Raw genomic sequence first — 18511 nt, 5'->3', positions numbered from 1 at the left:
GCCCCACCTGTCTCCATCTCCCAGCAAGTTGGCCCAAGCATATTCTCCTGGGGATGGCAGACAAACAAGATGGAGAGCAGGAACGCAGGGAAGCTTTTTCAAACCTCTGTTTGAATCAAGTCAGCTAAACATCTTTTTGGCCAAAGTCAGTCACATAGCCACAGAATGGGCTACATGATTTGCAGGGCCCGTGGTGAAATGAAAATATGAGGTCTCTTGTTCAAAAGTATTAAGAATCTCAGGGCAGCAACAGCAGAGAATGAAACCATGTACAGGACATGTCTAACCATAGTGTCCTGGGGGACCACATACCCATGAAATTGGCCTTGCGTAAGTAAACTCATATCCAAGGGCTGGGAGTGGGGAGGCTGAGGTAGATGTATATATTCTACCTCTTGATGACAGAAACTCAAAGTTATATGGCAAAGAGTGAAGATACAGGGAAAGGTAAAGAATTGGGGTCACTTTATTGGTCTACCATATTAAGATAAATAAATTATATAGAAGAGTACTGTGTCATTTGTGTCTATTTAAAGTAATAGTCAAAACATGATGATTCTTGGGGCGCCTGGGTGGCGCAGTCAGTTAAGCGTCCGACTTCAGCCAGGTCACGATCTCGCGGTCCGTGAGTTCGAGCCCCGCGTCAGGCTCTGGGCTGATGGCTCGGAGCCTGGAGCCTGTTTCCGATTCTGTGTCTCCCTCTCTCTCTGCCCCTCCCCCATTCATGCTCTGTCTCTCTCTGTCCCAAAAATAAATAAAAATAAAAAATGTTGAAAAAAAAAAATTAAAAAAAAAAACAAAAAAAAACATGATGATTCTTAATCTCTAGGCATACAGATGAATGATAAAATTATGGCAGAAGAATATGTATCAGTATCATACCTGTGATTAGCACTGGGGAGTGAAAGAACTGAATATATCTAGGCATGGGAATAACAGATTTCACTATTATTTGCCACGTATGTTTTTTAGAAAAATACATAAATAAAATGCTTGCATGTGTGTCATTCATAGTGATATATATTATTCTCAGAATTTTCCTTTTTTAATATTTAATCAAAAGAAAAAAGTCAATATAGAAAAATTAAGACAAATATAAACTATGGACTTTGGGTGATAATGATGTGTCAATGTGGAGTCATCAAATATAATGAATGTATCACTCTGGTGGGGCATGTTGATAATGGGGAGGCTATACATGTGTGGGGGGTGGGAGGCACAGGGTATACAGATACTCTCTGTACCGTCTACTCAATTTTGCTGTGAACCTAAAACTGCTCTGAAAAATAAATATTCGACTGGAAATAAGAAACTACAAATAGCTGATAACTGTTTAGAGAAGATATTTAGGGAAATACAAATTGACACGAAGATGTGATATAATATTTTAGCACATATTGCATGCTTTTGAAAATCTAAACTGCTACTTTCTTTCCAGAAACTGAAAATCTCTCTCAAAATCTTAATATAAAATGTGAGTAATAAAGAAGGTTGTCATGAAAATTAAATTAGTTTCTACATGCAAATTGCTTAGAAATACACCTGGCAAATGGCATGTGCTCCTTAAATGTCTGTTACTTTTGTTGTTGTTGTTGTCACTATTATTACTATTACTCATACTTCTTGTTACAGAAACCCATTTCTTAATACCAACCCTACAAAAGAAAACCTCTATTACATAAGAATTTACATACAAAGATGTTTACTGCAGTACTCTTAAGTGAATTCCTTGAAATAACTTATGTGTCAATATTACATACTACAGAATGCTATCTATTAAAGAATGAGTTAAAATACATACATAGAGCCAGAAAATGAACATTATTAAATAAGACCTGCTAGCAGCAAAACTATTTCCAACTGTGTAAAAACAAACTTAAAAAAAATAGGTTTCTATATTTTTATTTAAGGGAAAGATGAAATTTAGATAGAAAATGGTAGAAGGGCACCTGGGTGGCTCAGTTGGATAAGCATCTGACTTAGATGCCGTGGATCATGATCTCACAGTTCAAGAGTTTAACGGCTGCAACAGGCTCTCTACTATCAGCACAGAGTCTGCTTCAGGTCCCTCTCTTTGCCACTACACCCTGCTCAAAAATAATAAACATTTTTAAAATTTTTTTAATGTTTATTAATTTTTGAGAGAGACATAGTGTGAGTGGGGGAGGGGCAGAGAGAGAGGGAGACACAGAATCTGAAGCAGGCTCCAGGCTCTGAGCTGTCAGCACACAGCCCGACGCGGGGCTCAAACTCACAGACCGTGAGATCGTGACCTGAGCCGAAGTCAGACACTTAACTGACTGAACCACCCAGGCACCCCAGTAATAAACATTTTTTAAAAAGAATAGAAAATTGTGGAAAGATACACATAAGATTATTAATACTGGTTTCCTCAAAGAGCAAAAGTGGGAAACAGAAAATTTAAGAGATTAAATTATATATTATACCAAGGTAAGAAAAAATTATGGCATAATATTTAGTTAAATGCTTAAAATCACATAAATATATAAAATGACATGAAGGCGAACAAAATTAAATAGGGACAAATAGAGTTATTCCTTTAATTATTGCTATTGTGGTTATATTTCAAGGAGTTACATAGAGTAATTTTAATTTACCTAATTACACATTAATATTTACATCATTAAATCAGAATTTGGCTCCAAAATTAAATTTAAAATCTCAAGATGAAGACTTGAAATTCTAATCTGACCTGAATCACAAAGATGTAACATGTTAAATATAATAGTCATGATCTTGTTTAGGCTCAATTTAGGGTAGTGATTGTAAAACTTGAAGAAACTGAAAAGTATATGAAAAGAAGAATGGCCACTTACTGTATTTCAAGATGGAGAGTATATGTTTTCCTGTCAATTTTGATGGCATACATGACCTACAGCAAAGTATTCAGAGAGAAAGTAATTAACAGAAATTTAAAATTCTTAAGTCAGAAGCCATAATTTTTTTAAATGTAAGTACTCTTTCGTACATAGATGGTATCACACAGGTCTCAAAATTATATATACATGTATGTTGCTATCTTTCTTCAATCTCATCATGTATGACAGAATGAATAATAATTAAATTTCACTAAAATTAAGGAGGGTAAATATATTTTAAAACTAAGAGCATTGGTCATTAGCATTTATTGTCATATGAAATTTGAATTTGAAATGGGTACATTTAGGAATGTTGGGTAATCTTTGAAGACACTTGAATTTATCTTTTTTTTAATGTTTACTTATTTTTGAGACAGAAAGAGCACAAGTGGGGGAGGGGCAGAGAGCTAGAAGGAGACACAGAATATGAAGTCAGGCACAGAGCCTGACACAGGGCTTGGACCCACAAATTGTGAGATCATGACCTGAGCTGAAGTCGGATGCCTAACCAACTGAGCCATCCAGGCACCCCTTAATTATCTTCTTTCTACTTTGCAATTTCTAGCCCAAATAAATTAAAAATTAAAGAATATAACACAGGTTGTGGGGAGCTAAGATGGCAGAGTAGTAGGAAGACCCAAAGCTTGCCTTATCATTTGAACACAGATAAGTATCAAATCATTCTGACTACCCAAGATATCCATCTGAAAACTGACAGACCAAAATGCACAACTAGAGGGAGAGAAGAGACCACATTGTGGAAGGTAGGAGATGCAGAGACCTGGTTTCTGGGAAAATGGATTGCAGGTGCTACAGAGGGGAGGGAGACCTGGTTACAGAGAGAGGAGAGAGAGAGAAAGACAGAGAGAGGAGCACATAGGGGATCATACAAGGAAAACAATTCTCCCAAAGCCAATGACTGGAAAAATGAGAGGGGTATTTTCCTGAGTTTTTACAACCAGCAAGGCTCAAAGACTGGAGTTTTAGAGTTTGCTCCTGTGGAGAAAGAGGGAAGATAGCTCGGGCTGAGACAATCTGAGGATCTCCCTAGGATGCACTGAGAGAGACAATTTCACCCTCTTGGACCACATCGGGGACAGGTGGCATTGCCTCTCTGGGGACAAAAGAGCTGGTGAGTGCCATTGGCCTCCCCTGCCCCTCAGCATAGGTGTGGGGACACCTGCTGACGGCAGCTAACCTGGACACCTGCTCTTTGCTGTGCTTTACTCCAAATTCCACACCCCTGCACTTTGATGGGACTGCCCTTCCGGGACAAACCTGCATCAGTACAAAAGCAGCGAGACTCCCCCACCAAAGGACCAGCACAGGTGCACACCAGGCCAGGTCCCTAAAGTTTGGAGTTTTAAAACTCAGCTGCCTGACTGGGATAGAGCCCAAAGTGCCCCACGCTGCCGGTGGGGCAGGTGGCCCAGACACAAACAGGGTCAAGACAGCAATCTGAGGGATGCCTGGGACACACAAAGGGAGATTGTTCACCCTTCTGGGAGGGCTTTCCAGACAGCAGCAGGTACAAACTCAACCTCTCCGGGGATGATGCAGCTGGCTAGAGCCATTATTCTCTCCCACTCCTCTGCATAAACTTAAGTAAGCAGTACAATGCCAACACTGGCAGCCTAAACCACTTATACCCCAACCCCCTACAGATGCTGCTTTTCTCAGGCAACTGTGCCTGAGACCAAGAGCAGTGAGCCTTTCCCCCAGAATACCAGCACCAAACCCCTGCATGCACTATGTCTACTGACCACAGAGTTATGCAAAGCTTCAGCTCTTGGAAATAGTATCAGGTCTCTTTCAATAAGCAGACCAGAGCACACCTAGTTAAAACTTGCCACATTCTGGCCAAGGTCCAAACACTCCCCACTGTAGGCAAGGAGAAGGTCTACCAAGGACTAACATGAGGGAAAGAGCAGCCAAAACACAGCAGCAGAGTGGATACAGCATACACCAGAGACACTTCCTGAAGTGCCAGGCCCTGAACAATATATGACTTCTTCTTCATAAAGCCATTACTCTTAGGAGCAAGAAACATAACAGAAATCCTAACACACAGAAGAAGACAAAGACCTAGACAAAATGCCAAGATGAAGGATTTTATCCCAAAAGGAAACAACAAAAGGTCATACCCAGGGATCTAATCAAAACAGATATAAACAATATGCCTGATCCAGAATTTAAAGCAACAATCATAAAGATACTCACTGAGCTTGAGAAAAGCAGAGAAGACACCAGGGAGTCCCTTACCACAGAGATAAAAGACCTAAAAACTAGTCAGGCCAAAATGAAAAATGCAATAACTGAGATGCAAAACCAACTGGATGTAATGACCACAAGGATGGAAGAAGCAGAGGAATGAATGATACAGAAGATAAAATTATGGAAAATAATGAAGTTGAAAAGAAGAGGGAAAGAATACAACACAGGTCCTCTTTTCAGAATAAAGGAAGCATCCCTAAGCTATCAGAAATGCTACCCACAGACTTCTCCCTGTTCTCTTTGGGAAATTGCCTCAGCTAAAAAGTCACACCAAGTCACAATTTCCAAGTTAATGAGAAGCCCAACTCCAGATCTTGATGGACCATGCCAGCTTCACACTTTGCTGAGACTCAGTTGAGTCTCTGTCTCCCCATTCCTGCTTCCTCCCATCCTGTCCACAGAGGCTCATCAAAAGAGCATACCCTAATAAACTGCCTTCACAGGAATTTTCTCAAAGACTGCATCCCAAAGAATACAATCTGTGACATCATCATAAAACATAACACGTTCTTCATGGCATAACATACAGTTAATGCCAGAAATTTTCCCACATTTGCAAAAACATGAATTTTGTCACTGGTTGCAGTTTTCTGCATAAGTCATTTTAAAGCTTGTATAGTGTTCAGTCTTTTGTAACCCTACAGCTCTTGAAAGAGGTGTGTTGAAATCTCCCCCAAATTTTGTGATGTTTCTTTCTCATTTTTTTGCCTTAGTTTTTTGTCTTAGGAGCTCTGTTGTTAGGTACAAACACATTTAGTACGGTGGTATCTTCAGGATAAATCAATCACGTTATTATTAAGGTAACTTTTATCTCTAGAAATACTTCTTTATCTGATATTATTATAGTTGCACCAGCTTACTTATGATATTTCAGGTTTTTAAAAATGTTTTTTAAAAAATGTTTCATAATCATTTAAAATTTAAAGATGCATTCTGAGGATAAAATCAAGTTTCAATTTTCAGAGATGTACTAACATAAAGATGCCTCTCAAATAATTTATTTCACAATAGGCATTGTTAACGGTAATTGTCTAGATGCAAACTAAATGGAAAACAAATTGATTTAAGTACTACTTCTTTAGTAGCTCTCCTCTTTCTATTGTTGAGAATAAATCTGTATAATTTGCCTTCTACATTCTGGATATCAGATAGGTAATGACATCACCATATATCCAAGGTACTCGAAGCAAAAATATGGTCTATGTAATAGCTGGTCTCTCTGTCTTACCATTTAAACCCTACTTTTTTAATTTTTATTTTCTTAATTTTTTATATTTTAAATTACTGAATAAAATGGAAATAATAGACACTCCTGTGTTAGTCTGATCTTAAAATGGAATGCTGTAATGTGTAAAACATTAAGGATGATTTAGTTACAGATGGCTTTGGTTGGTGCCGTCCTTGTTCCCTGGATCCATTTAAGCACATTGAGGCTATTCTATTCCAAAGAGGAGTATTATATGTGTATTTGGTGAATATGTATGTGTGAATGTGGAATAATTATCTGAGATGTTCTTTTGGATACATTCACTGATATTTGAAGTATGTTAGTGTGGTAGGTTAATTTAATAAAGTTTTCTAGTATTCACACATCCTTCAACAGAGAGAAAATCTACTTGGTCATAAAGTTCTACAATTATTTGCTACTTTTACTTTTTAAATATTTTAGTTAAGTGAAAGAACCTGTCATTTCCTTTTCTGATACTTTATTTGATCTCTATCAAAGGTACATTAATATTTTAAAGCATTATTAAGTGATCTGAAGAATTAACTTATGTTCTTCTCGTGTTCTAGTCTCCAAAAAAGGCACATCATCTTTCCTTGAATATTGTCCAAAAACTTAAAACCATTTGACTAGTAAGATTTTCTGGCAATTTATTTAAATTATTAATTCAAATAACTTCATGATTATAAATATAATCTATAAGCAGATATTGTATTTCTACCTGAGTCAAAAAATGTATTTGGGAAAGAAAAAAGAAAACCAAATATCAAGATTGCAGACTTATACCAAACCTATAAACAATTACAAAAATTAAAAATATGAGTGTGCATATACCTAAAAACTAATTCAGTTCAAATTTACTATCTTTAGAAACTGAGATAGACATTCATTCACCTTCTCAACAATTCTCTGTGCTATCTATGAGTCCCAGAAGAAGAGAAAGGGGGGAAGAAAATTTATTTGAAGAAATAATAACTGAAAACATCCCTAATCTGGGGAAGGAAACAGATATTCAGATCCAGGAAGCACAGATAACTTCCAGCAAAATCAACAAAAGCAAGCCAACACCAAGACATACCATAGATTTGCAAAACATAGGGATAAAGAAAAAATATTAAAAGTAGAAAGACAAAATAAGTCCTTATTTTAAAAGGGAAGACCCATAAAGCTAGCTAGAGATCTCTCCACAGAAAGCCTTGGCAAGCCTAAAGGGAGTGGCATGATATATTCAAAGTGCCAAATGGGAAAAATCTGCAGCCAAGAATACTTTACCCAACAAGGCTATCATTCAGAATAGAAGGAAAGATGAAGAGTTTCCCAGACAAACAAAACCCCAAGGAATTCATGACCACTAAATCAGCCCTGCCAGAAATATTAAAGGATACTCTGTGAGTGTAAAGGAGAGACAAAAAGGGACAAAGACAAGGATCAGGGAAATCACCAGAAACAACACAAAACAAGTAATAAAATGGCAAAAAATATATATCTATCAATAATTACTCTGAATGCAAGTGGACTAACTGCTGCAATCAGAAGACATAGGTGTCAGAATGGAAAATAAAACAAGACCCATGTATATGGTGCTTTCAAGAGACTAATATTAGGACTAAAGACACCTGCAGAAGAAAAGTAAGGGGGTGGAGAAATATTTATCACCCAAATGGATGTCAAAAAAAAAAAAGCTGGAGTAGCATTACTTAGATAAACTAGATTTTAAAAGAAAGAATGTAACAAGAGACAATGAAGGGTACTATATCATCATAAAGGAAACAATCCAACAAGAAGATATAACATTTGCAAATATTTATGCACTCAACATGAAGGCATCCAAATACATAAAACAATAAGAAACGTAGAGGAACTAATTGATAATAATGCAGTAATAGTAGAACACTTTTAACACCACACTTACATCAATGGGAAAATCATCTAAATAGAAAATCAACAAGGAAATAATGGCTTTGAATGACACATTGGGTGAGAGGGACTGAAGAGATATATTCAGAACACTCCCTAAAACAGAATATACATTCTTTTCAAATACACATGTAACATTCTCCAGAACAGATCTCATATTAGGTACAAATCAGACCTGAATACAAAAATCCTCAAACCATATCATGTGCCTTTTCTAACCACAACACTATGACCAGAAGTCAACCACAAGAAAAATGTGGAAAGAGCACAAATACATGGAAGTTAAAGAATATGCTACTAAACAATGAATCAGTCAACCAGAAAAGCAAAGAAGAAATTTTAAAAAAAAACACAGAAACAAATGAAAATGAAAATACAATGATCCAAAACCTTTAGGAGCAGCAAGAGTGGTCCTAGGAGGGAAGTACATGACAATACAGGCCTACATCAGGAAGCAAGAAAAATCTCAAATAAACAACTTAACCTTACACTTAATGGAGCTAGAAAAAGAATAGCAAATGAAGCCTAAAGCCAGCAGAAGGAGGGAAATAATAAAGATTAGAGCAGAAATAAATGATACAGAAATTTTAAAAAAACAAAAACAAAAAACAATAGGTCAATGAAAACAAGAGCTGGTTCTTTAAAATTGATAAACTTCTAGTCAGGCTTATCAAAAGAAAAGAGAAAAGAACCAAGTAAATAAAAATAGAAATGAGATTATAAAAATAATAACCAACACCACAGAAATACAAACAATTATAAGAGTACTATGAAAATTTGTATGTCAACAAATTGGGACAATCTGGAAGAAATGGATAAATTCCTAGAAACATCTAAACTACCAAAACTGAAACAGGAAGAAACAGAAAACTTTAACAGACCAATAACAAGCAAAGAGATTGAATTAGTAAACAAAACACTCCCAACAAAAAATCAGATGGTTTCACAGGAACACTCCCAACAAAATAACCAGATGGCTTCGCAGGCAGATCATACCAAACATTTAAAAAGAGTTAATACCTATTCTTCTCAAACTATTCCAAAACATGGAGAAGAAAGAAAAACTTCCAAATTCATTCTATGAGCCAGCATTACCCTGGCTCATACCAAAATCAGATACCAAAACCAGATAAAGACTCAACTTAAAAAGAGAATTATAGGCCAATATCTCTGATGAACATGGATGTAAAAATGCTCAATAAAATTCTAGCAAACCAAATCCAACAAAACATTAATCATTCACCAAAATCACGTGGGATTTATTTCTGGGCTGTAAGGATGATACAATGTTCACAAATCAGTCAACATGATTAATAAAATGCCACATTAATAAAAGAACCATATGATGATTTCAATAGATGCAGAAAAAGCATATGACAAAGTACAATATGTATTCATGATAACAACCCTCAACAAAGTAGACTTAAAGGGAACATACCTCAACATCATAAAGGTCATATATGACAAACCCACAGCTAATTATCATCCTCAAAGGGGAAAAACTCAGAGCTTTTCCTCTATGGTCAGGAACAAGACAGAGATGTCACCCTCACCACTGTTATTTAACATAGTACTAGAAGTCCCAGCCTCAGCAATCACACAACAAAAAGTAATAGGAGGCATCCAGATTGGCAAGGAAGAACTAAATGTTTCATTATTTGCAGATGACATGATTATCTATATAGAAAAACCTACAAGATGCCACCAAAAAACTGCTAGAACTGACACATACATGTATTCAGTAAAGTCACAAGATACAAAATCAATGTACAGAAACCAGTTGCATTTCTATATACCAATAATGAAGCAGCAGAAAGAGAAATTAAGAATCCATCCCATTAATTTAAATGAAATTTAGCACCCAAAACAATAAGACACTGGGAATAAACCTAACTGAAGAGGTGAAATCCTGTACCCTGAAAACTATAAAACACTGATGAAAGAAACTGAAAACATCACAAAGAAATGAAAAGATATTTCATAGTCATGGATTAGAAGAACAAATATAGTTAAATATAGTCTATACTACCCAAAGCAATATACACATTCAGCGTAATCTCTATCAAAACACCAATCACATTTTTCACAGATATAGAATGAACATTCCTAAAATTTGTATGGACCACAAAAAACACGAATAGCCAAAGCAACCTTGAAAAAGAAAAGCAAAGCTGGAGGCATCACAATTCCAGGCTTCAAGTTATATTACAAAATTAGAGTGATCAAAACAGTATGGTACTGACACAAAAATAGACACGCAATCGATGGAACAGAATAGAAAACCCAGAAATAAACCCACAATTATATGGCCAATTTATATTCAACAAAATAGGAAAGAATATCCAATGGGAAAAAGTCTCTTCAATGAATGATGTTGAGAAAACTGGATGGCAATATGCAAAAGAACAAAACTGGACCACTTTCTTACACCATACACAAATATAACTTCAAAATGTGTTAAAGATCTAAATGTGAGACCTGAAACCATAAAGATCCCAGAGGAGAGCACAGGCAGTAATTTTTTCAACTTTGACTAAGTTCTTTCTAGATATATCTTCTGAGGCAAGGAAAACAAAATTAAATTCATCAAAATTAAAAGCTTCTGCACAATGAGGAAAACCAACAAAACTAAAAGGCAACATGAGAAAACAGAATGAGAGAAGATATTGCAAACGACATATCTGATAATGGGTTAGTAACCAAAACATAACAAGAACTTAAACCCAACACCAAAAAAGCAAACAATTCAATTTAAAAATGGGTAGAAGACACAAATAAACATTTCTCCAAAGAAGACATCCAGATGGCTAACAGACACATGAAAAGATGCTCAACATCATTCATCATCAGGGAAATGTAAATCAAAACTACAATGAGATAGCACCTCACACCTGTCAGAACGGCTAAATGGCTAAAGAAACAACATATGTTGGCCAGGATGTGGACAAAGAGGAACCCTCTTACACTGTTAGTAGGAATGCAAACTAGTACAGCCACTGTGGTAAAACAGTATGGAGTTTCCTCAAATAGTTAAAACTAGAACTACCCTATGATCCAGGAAATGTACCACTAGTTATTTACCCAAAGAATGCAAAAATACGATTTCAAAGAGATACAAGTACCCCAATGTTTATAACAACATTGTCTACAATAGTCAAATTATGGAAACACCCCAGTGTCCATTGATGATGAATGCATTAAGGTGATACACACACACACACACACACACACACACACACACACACACACTGGAATATTACTCAGCCATAAAAAAGAATGAAATCTTGCCATTTGCAAGGACATGGATGGAGCTAGAGAGTATTAAGCTAAGCAGGTCAGTCAGAGAAAGACAAATGCCACATGATTTCACTCATGTGGAATTTAAGAAAAAAACAAAAGAGCAAACTGGGAGGAAAAAAGAGAAAAAAGGGCAAAACCAAGAAACAGACTCTTAACTATAGAGAACACACTGATGGTTATCAGAGGGGGAGGAGGGGAGAGATGGGTAAATCGGTGATGGAGACTAAGGAGTGCACTTGTAGGAGTACCAGGTGTTGGATGTGAGTGTTGTATCACTAAATTTACACCTGAAGCTAATATTACACTGTATGTTAACTACCTGGAATTTAAATACTTAAAATATAAATAAGCAAAAATAATGGGCACAAATAATATATATGTTACACAAATGTCATAGAAATTATACTTAATGAATTATTCATAAAAATCATGCTAATATTAAAAGAGCTTTACCATTGAAAAAACATTCTGTGCTACCTAGATTTGACAATGTACATGCTTTATTTTAATCATATGAAAAATAACAGTACTTGCATTTTAACAAAGATTTATATATGTATATATGAGCAAATATAGGCATTCTTTATATATTGTCATTTTAAAATGACAAGATAAATTTTATCATGACCTCACTTATACAGAATATTTAAATGTCCATATTTTCTAGACAAAAAGTCCAATAGACTGTATATAACATTTTGTGTGATAAGGATTTGGGGCACTTTTTTCTGAGTCTGTGTTTTAAAAATATTTCATAATGTTCATTGGGAAATGAAGAAAAATCAAGACACCTGCTTTCATTCAGACAAAATGACACTTTAACACAGCAATTAGAACACAAAATTTCAAAGGAATATATGCATGGGCTGATTTGGGTCACATAGTCCAGTAAAAATAAAGCACTCAAAAAAGAAGTGATTTCTTAATTACATGCGTTTCTGAAACTTCACCATCGGTGTTTGTCTCTATCTTCCGTGGCACTGTAATTTGTAGAAGTGATGTTTCAGGATCTGCAGTAAGGAAAACGCCTGTAAGCATTCCCCAGTGCTTCCTGCCACTTCACATCACTCTTTGAACTTCCACGAACTCATACACACACACACACACACACACACACACACACACACACACACACGCAGGCACGCTCCCACCACGGAATCAGACTTTGCGCATTCCAGAAGAGGCTACCTAGAAATGGGACGTGACCCTACCATCTTCCAGAGACACTTTGGGACTTGCTGACCTCAGCCCAAACAGGTGAAGAAGAGCTGCTCTGGAGGCCCCACCTCCCAGAAGCGGCTCGCCCCCTCCTCCAAGTGCAGGGTCAGGCACGTGAGGACAACTGTCCCAGTCCTGTTCTGAGCCCTCCCAGCAGCAGGCCCCGCAGGATCCTGACTCTAGGCGGGCTCTGACGGGACGCAGGGCTCCCCCCAGCCTGGCACTGGGCTCTGGAGCAAGCTTCTGGAGCCCGCCACGCCCACAGGCTCTGCGACAGGTGACCCTCTACGGAGCAGGTCCTACACTCACGATGGCCGGCGGAGGTCAGCCGGCCCAGGCCTGAGAGGATCAGCAGGACAGGCAGCATTGCGCGTCCTGCCGGCCTTGCCACGGTGATGGCGGTTGGCTGCGGAATGGCTGCCGCTCGCGCGCTTGGCCCTGAGCTCCGGGCCTGCAGGGAGTGGGGGCGGCGCGGGCGGCGGGGCGGTGGGGTGACGGGGCGATGGGGGGAGGGGCACGCGGCTGATCAGCCCGCCCCGCCCCTTCTGCTGACTCGCAAGCACAGCCACAGTGCCCGGCGCCCACCCACCGCCCTCTGTGCTGTGGAGGCACATGGCAACCTGACCGGTGCCCACGTGGGCTTGGGTTTCGGCTTTATTTTCCAAACGTGGACATATGAAACTCATTTAGGGATTACGTAAGAGTCATAAAGTAAAGTTTTCTCCTCTGGAAATGGACCGTCTACTGGTGAAGTGCTTGGCTGTGTCAATAGTCCACGTGATCGTTTTCTGGCACAATGGCTGAATTACTGTAGTGAAGAAAAAAATGAAAATTCACAATATGGTTAGTAGCAGACGGTTGCCTGTTTCAACCGTGGCTACTGCCAGAGTTCTATTTAAGTCTTAGGTAGAAACAAATATACACACGTGCACGCACGTAAAAAAATGTAAAAAATATAATCTAAATCGATTTTTCTATCCTTACTTTGTTTCTTAGAAAACTCTTTAAGGAAACGAAATAAAAAGCTAAATATGAAATGAGTGTACATATGTGTTTTAATCCCTTGGCATGAGTTAGCAATTTAAGTATCAGACCAAAAATAAAAACAAAAAACAATGTACAACTATTAAATGATCCTGTAAGAATTACTTTATTTTTCCATTATTTATTCCATGGTGTAGAACTTGAGTCCTTAGGAAAATATGTAACTAGTAAAAGGTTAAGTGTAAACTTTTTTCCCCATCAGTATGACATTGACAGAACTTTAATTTTTTGTCTTAATATGCAAGTTGATGACCTGCATAATTTCGATTTTACAAGGACATTTTCACCAACCAATTCTTGAGTTGTCCTTTCATGGGATACTTCTGATCACTGTTATGCCCAGAATTCATGTTCCCCAAATACCGCCAGGGAGCCGAGTCCGATGTAAAAGCAAAAGAGCCTTTATTCAAGCTAGCTCGAGCTCAATCCCCTACCTGCACCGACGCAGCGGTGAGATACCAGAGAGAGAGAGAGGGAGTTTCAAAAGCACAAAGGTTTTATTGGGGCCTAGGGGCAGTTGGTGAGGTAATGGCTATGGCCTCAGCCGATTGGCTGGGGAAGGGTCCGAGGGTCAGAGTTCGGTTAGGCAGGTGGGGGAGGGGGTTGCTCAAGGGGAGGAGGTGTGGTCAAGGTGAAGGACACAGAACAAGATGGAGTCAGCCGGCGTAGGCCCGCCCTTTCAATCACATCCTTGCATGCAATATTTATCCACAAAATTAAATGATTGTGTTTTCTCAGATTTTAAAAGAAAAATTTTTAAATGGAGAAGGCTAGACTTTAACAATATATATTCTATGTTCATGCTTTTCCTAAACCTAATTTTAGTGCCTATCAAGAAAATATTCTTACAATTAACAAATGATAACAGAAGAAATTTATCTTCAAAATAGCAATTCTGAGTATTTTACTAAAGTGTTTATAGCCTAATCATTTAGTCTTGTTGTGATACATGTTGTATGCCATATTCATTTATTTGAATATTTCTATATACCTTAAAATTAGTATTTTTATCTTTTATGCCAAATCATATGAAAATTGATGGAATTAACATCGGGATTAATTATGGTGCTCTTAAAATTTCTTCCTGATTGTCTACAACATGATCAAATTTTTGAAGTCTAATATACATATATGCCACTTAAGGCATGGTAAGAATTAAAAGCTTGTAAATGGTTCTACTAAAAGTCTTTGTTGTTCAGTCAGGTAACCAAAAGGGGAAATTGCCTCTATTGTTTAAATTCGTTACTGTGTTTCCAATGTTGGTATTGACTGCTCATTTTTAACGGGTATAATTTACAGACATTCAAATTATTTGAATTTAATACAACAATTGTTTTTTACATGCTTACTACAAGCCTGGAACCAGGCAGATGTGAAAATATACATGACAAGATACATGTTTTCAAGAACCCCAGAAACTAACAGAAAACTGAACATATACAAGAAATGAAATGTACATGTTAGAAATGTACACAGCTAGAAATGAGAAAATTCTTTGTTACATGGATATTCAAAATTCTCTGGGAATATGGCTAAGATAATTTTGTTTTCTCTACAGATACTAAGTGAATTTAAAGGTGGCTGTGACATTTAAGATGTGAGCCATATTCAGATGAGTGAATGATTTATATGGACATTAGTGCATTATAGGATTTTGTTCTTAAATAATTACATAATTTAAAATTATCCAAGAATCTTAGGGCAAATCAATGATGGATTTTTGTGTAAGAATGAGAACTTGTAATGGTTTGGGGGTGGTGGGTTTGAAATGATGAGGACTAGAAACAACAGGTTTGCTAAGGGGAAGTTTTTGTGGTTTAGACCAAAGACGTCTACATCCTCAGGATTAGAGAGGCAAGAGAAGTATATGTAGTAGAAAGATCAGAGAGATATTTAGGAAGAAATGTCAGTGCGTTTAATAATTTATTCTGGAGATTGATGACATTGTTAAGAGGACTAAGCCACTGGGAATGAAAGAGGCACCAATTTTTAAAGCAGCAGATTTGAATAGGAAGATAATGCATTCAGCTACAGATGTTGACTTGGAGATAGTTGTGGAATGCCAGGTATAGACATTGGAAATTGGAGTCTGGTGCCCCAGTGTTTGAGTTGAAATATACCAATTTATGAACACATAAAAAAGGAACTTGAAGGAAAAGAGTGACTAAGATCATTTAAGACAAATGAGTGGAAAGAAAAAGGAGGTCCAAAATAGACTCCTGGGCAACACAAAGGATTTGGGGATTAGGAGGAAAAGAATCTATATTCAAAGTGAAACTAACAAAGGTTAAAGTGAATAAGAATTAGAAGATATTATGATGACTACTAATAAAATAAAATAGAATTTCTAAGTGGAATTTTAGAAACTTTAAATGCTACTCAGAGATTAGGTAGAATGAGAACTGAGAAGGTAATTATTGTTTTGGTAGTAATGAACGTCCCCATTGTGCTCTTCAGGAACCAGATGCTGAGGAAGAGTTAAGGAGCAAAAGGTTATTCAGGGACTAACAGCTGTGAAAGACAGGGGAAGTGAATTGGGAAAGGGAACCTAGGACCATAATAAGGACCTGGCAAAGTTTCTGCCAATCCAGAAGGTTGCTCCAGAACCAGGGAGCTCCAGAGCAAAGATTGCTCATTAAAGGAGAGGAAGCTTAGGGCTTTGTACCAGTGGCTTGTTCAGTAATTGAAATGACGCACTCCCAAAAGGTCATGTAGTTAGCTCAAAAGCCCAGACAGAACTTAACGCAACCAAGAGGTCAAGGCTGTCAGCTACTCACACTCCTTCCTCGAGTAGCAAATCCTTTCTTTAAGGGGGATCCAAGTGTTGCATTTTTCTGTTAGATAAACAGAACTTGCTAGAAGCTGTCAGAATAGCAGGGATAGGACCCATCAGGCAGAAAGGAGGGAAAGGGAGATGAGAAGCTGCAGATATTAGAAAGGGTAGCCTATATTTTGGCAGGGCCAGAAAGTTCCAGTTAGAAAGGAAGAAACATAGCAAGGTAGAAGGTGGATAAGATGGAGTGATTAGAAAATGAAATATGAGGGGCGCCTGGGTGGCTCAGTCTGACTCTTGATTCCAGCTCAAATTATGATCCCAAAGACATGAGGTCAAGCCCTGCATTGGGCTCAGGGCTGGGTGTGGAGGCTGCTTGAATTTGAATCCCTCTCTCTCTCTCTCTCTCTCTCTCTGTCTCTCTCTCTCTCTGTATTCTCTCTCTCATTCTGTCTCTCTCTCTGTCTCTGTCTCCCCCTGCCCCTCCCCTGCCCATGCACACGAACCTGTACATGCGTGCTCTCAAAAAAAATTTTTTTAATTAAATAAAATATGAAAGCAAAAAGAGAACAAAATCACACTTTGAAAGAGACATCATTAAAACATTGAATTAATAACCTATTACCATTTTCTGAAAAATGAAGAAGGGAGAAACATTATGCCAAAAGATATAAGACTTAGGGGTAATAAAAGTAGTAGTTCAAATATTAAGAGGCAGTATCTACTGTGGGATACAAAATAGAGTAATCATAGTAATAATTTCTTAATTAGAATGTAAGCTATATGGGGCAAGGATATCTTTATTTTTTTATTTCTATTTTTCTCACTGTGCCTAGAACAATGTGTAGCATATAGTAAGTAGTCCATAACCACATGCTGAATAAATATCAGTTGGACTACCTGATGAATCATCTATACAGTTCATTAAACTATGTTACATGCAAAGGGGGAAAACAAAGTTTGAGCTAAATGGTAAGAGAGTAGAGTGTGGAATACTGCCATGACATATGCTGTAGCAATTTACCAATGACTTTCAATGGATGACAAAGGAAAGCATTGTTAAAGACACAAAGGATATTTAAAAAATTGAGGCAAGAAGAATAAAGGTGCCAATGTGAAGGCAGTTTGAGATTTATATGTATTTTCTCCCTGTCTTTCACATATATTTTTAATAGTAAATGTAGAGGAAAAAATAGAATGTTGCTGAAGAGTTGCTATATGGAAGCAGGTACTGTGGATTGTTGAACAGAGTGCAATTAGACCTATAATGACTTTTATTTTTTTTCCAAGATATGGAAATGATAAAATTAACAGATTCTTGGAGAGATGAATTATATGCCATTATGTCAGATCATAAATATGTAGTATTTCATGTAATACATAAACTGGCTTTCTTATAACATAATTAAATTCATTAAGATAGCTAAAGAGTAAGGATTGCCTGGGTGGCTCAGTTGGTTAAGGTCTGACTTCAGCTGAGGTCGTGATCTCATGGTACATGAGTTCAAGCCCCATATCAAAGCCCCTGCTTGAGATTCTCTGTCTCCCTCTCTCTCTCTCTGCCCCTCCCTGCTCTCTCTCTCTCTATCTCTCTCTCTCAAATAAATAAATAAACATATGGAAATGTTTGGAAAACTACAAACATGTATATTGAACATGCATATTGAATATAAAAAGTGTAATCTTAAATGTATACACTCAAGAAAATAAAAGAAAGTAAGAGAAACAACAACAAAAAAATGAAGTAACATATATAAACCTAAATGCTAAGATGGCATTAAATTTTGAGATGATTTTGTTTTTCTTTTCTTATATGTATATTTAAGTGTAATTGATGTACAATTTGCACACATTTAAATCTAGAACTCAGTGAGTTTTGGC

The 18511-nt window shown here is 37.2% G+C and overlaps 1 protein-coding gene across 1 annotated transcript in view; it reads right to left on the bottom strand.

Annotated features, from left to right (window-relative positions):
- LOC131506707 (A disintegrin and metallopeptidase domain 3-like) overlaps positions 1-13303 on the bottom strand; it is a 113510-nt gene extending 100207 nt beyond the window's left edge. Inside the window, 3 exon segments of the mRNA XM_058720593.1 lie at positions 2838-2893; positions 12526-12605; positions 13123-13303. Of these exon segments, the coding sequence (XP_058576576.1) occupies positions 2838-2893; positions 12526-12605; positions 13123-13180 (194 nt within the window). The 5' untranslated portion in view covers positions 13181-13303.
- Between the last annotated feature and the right edge of the window lie 5208 nt (positions 13304-18511).

The sequence above is a fragment of the Neofelis nebulosa genome, chromosome 3 (assembly GCF_028018385.1).
Source record: "Neofelis nebulosa isolate mNeoNeb1 chromosome 3, mNeoNeb1.pri, whole genome shotgun sequence".
Lineage (NCBI taxonomy): Eukaryota > Metazoa > Chordata > Mammalia > Carnivora > Felidae > Neofelis > Neofelis nebulosa.
This window is presented reverse-complemented; position numbering and strand designations above follow the sequence as displayed.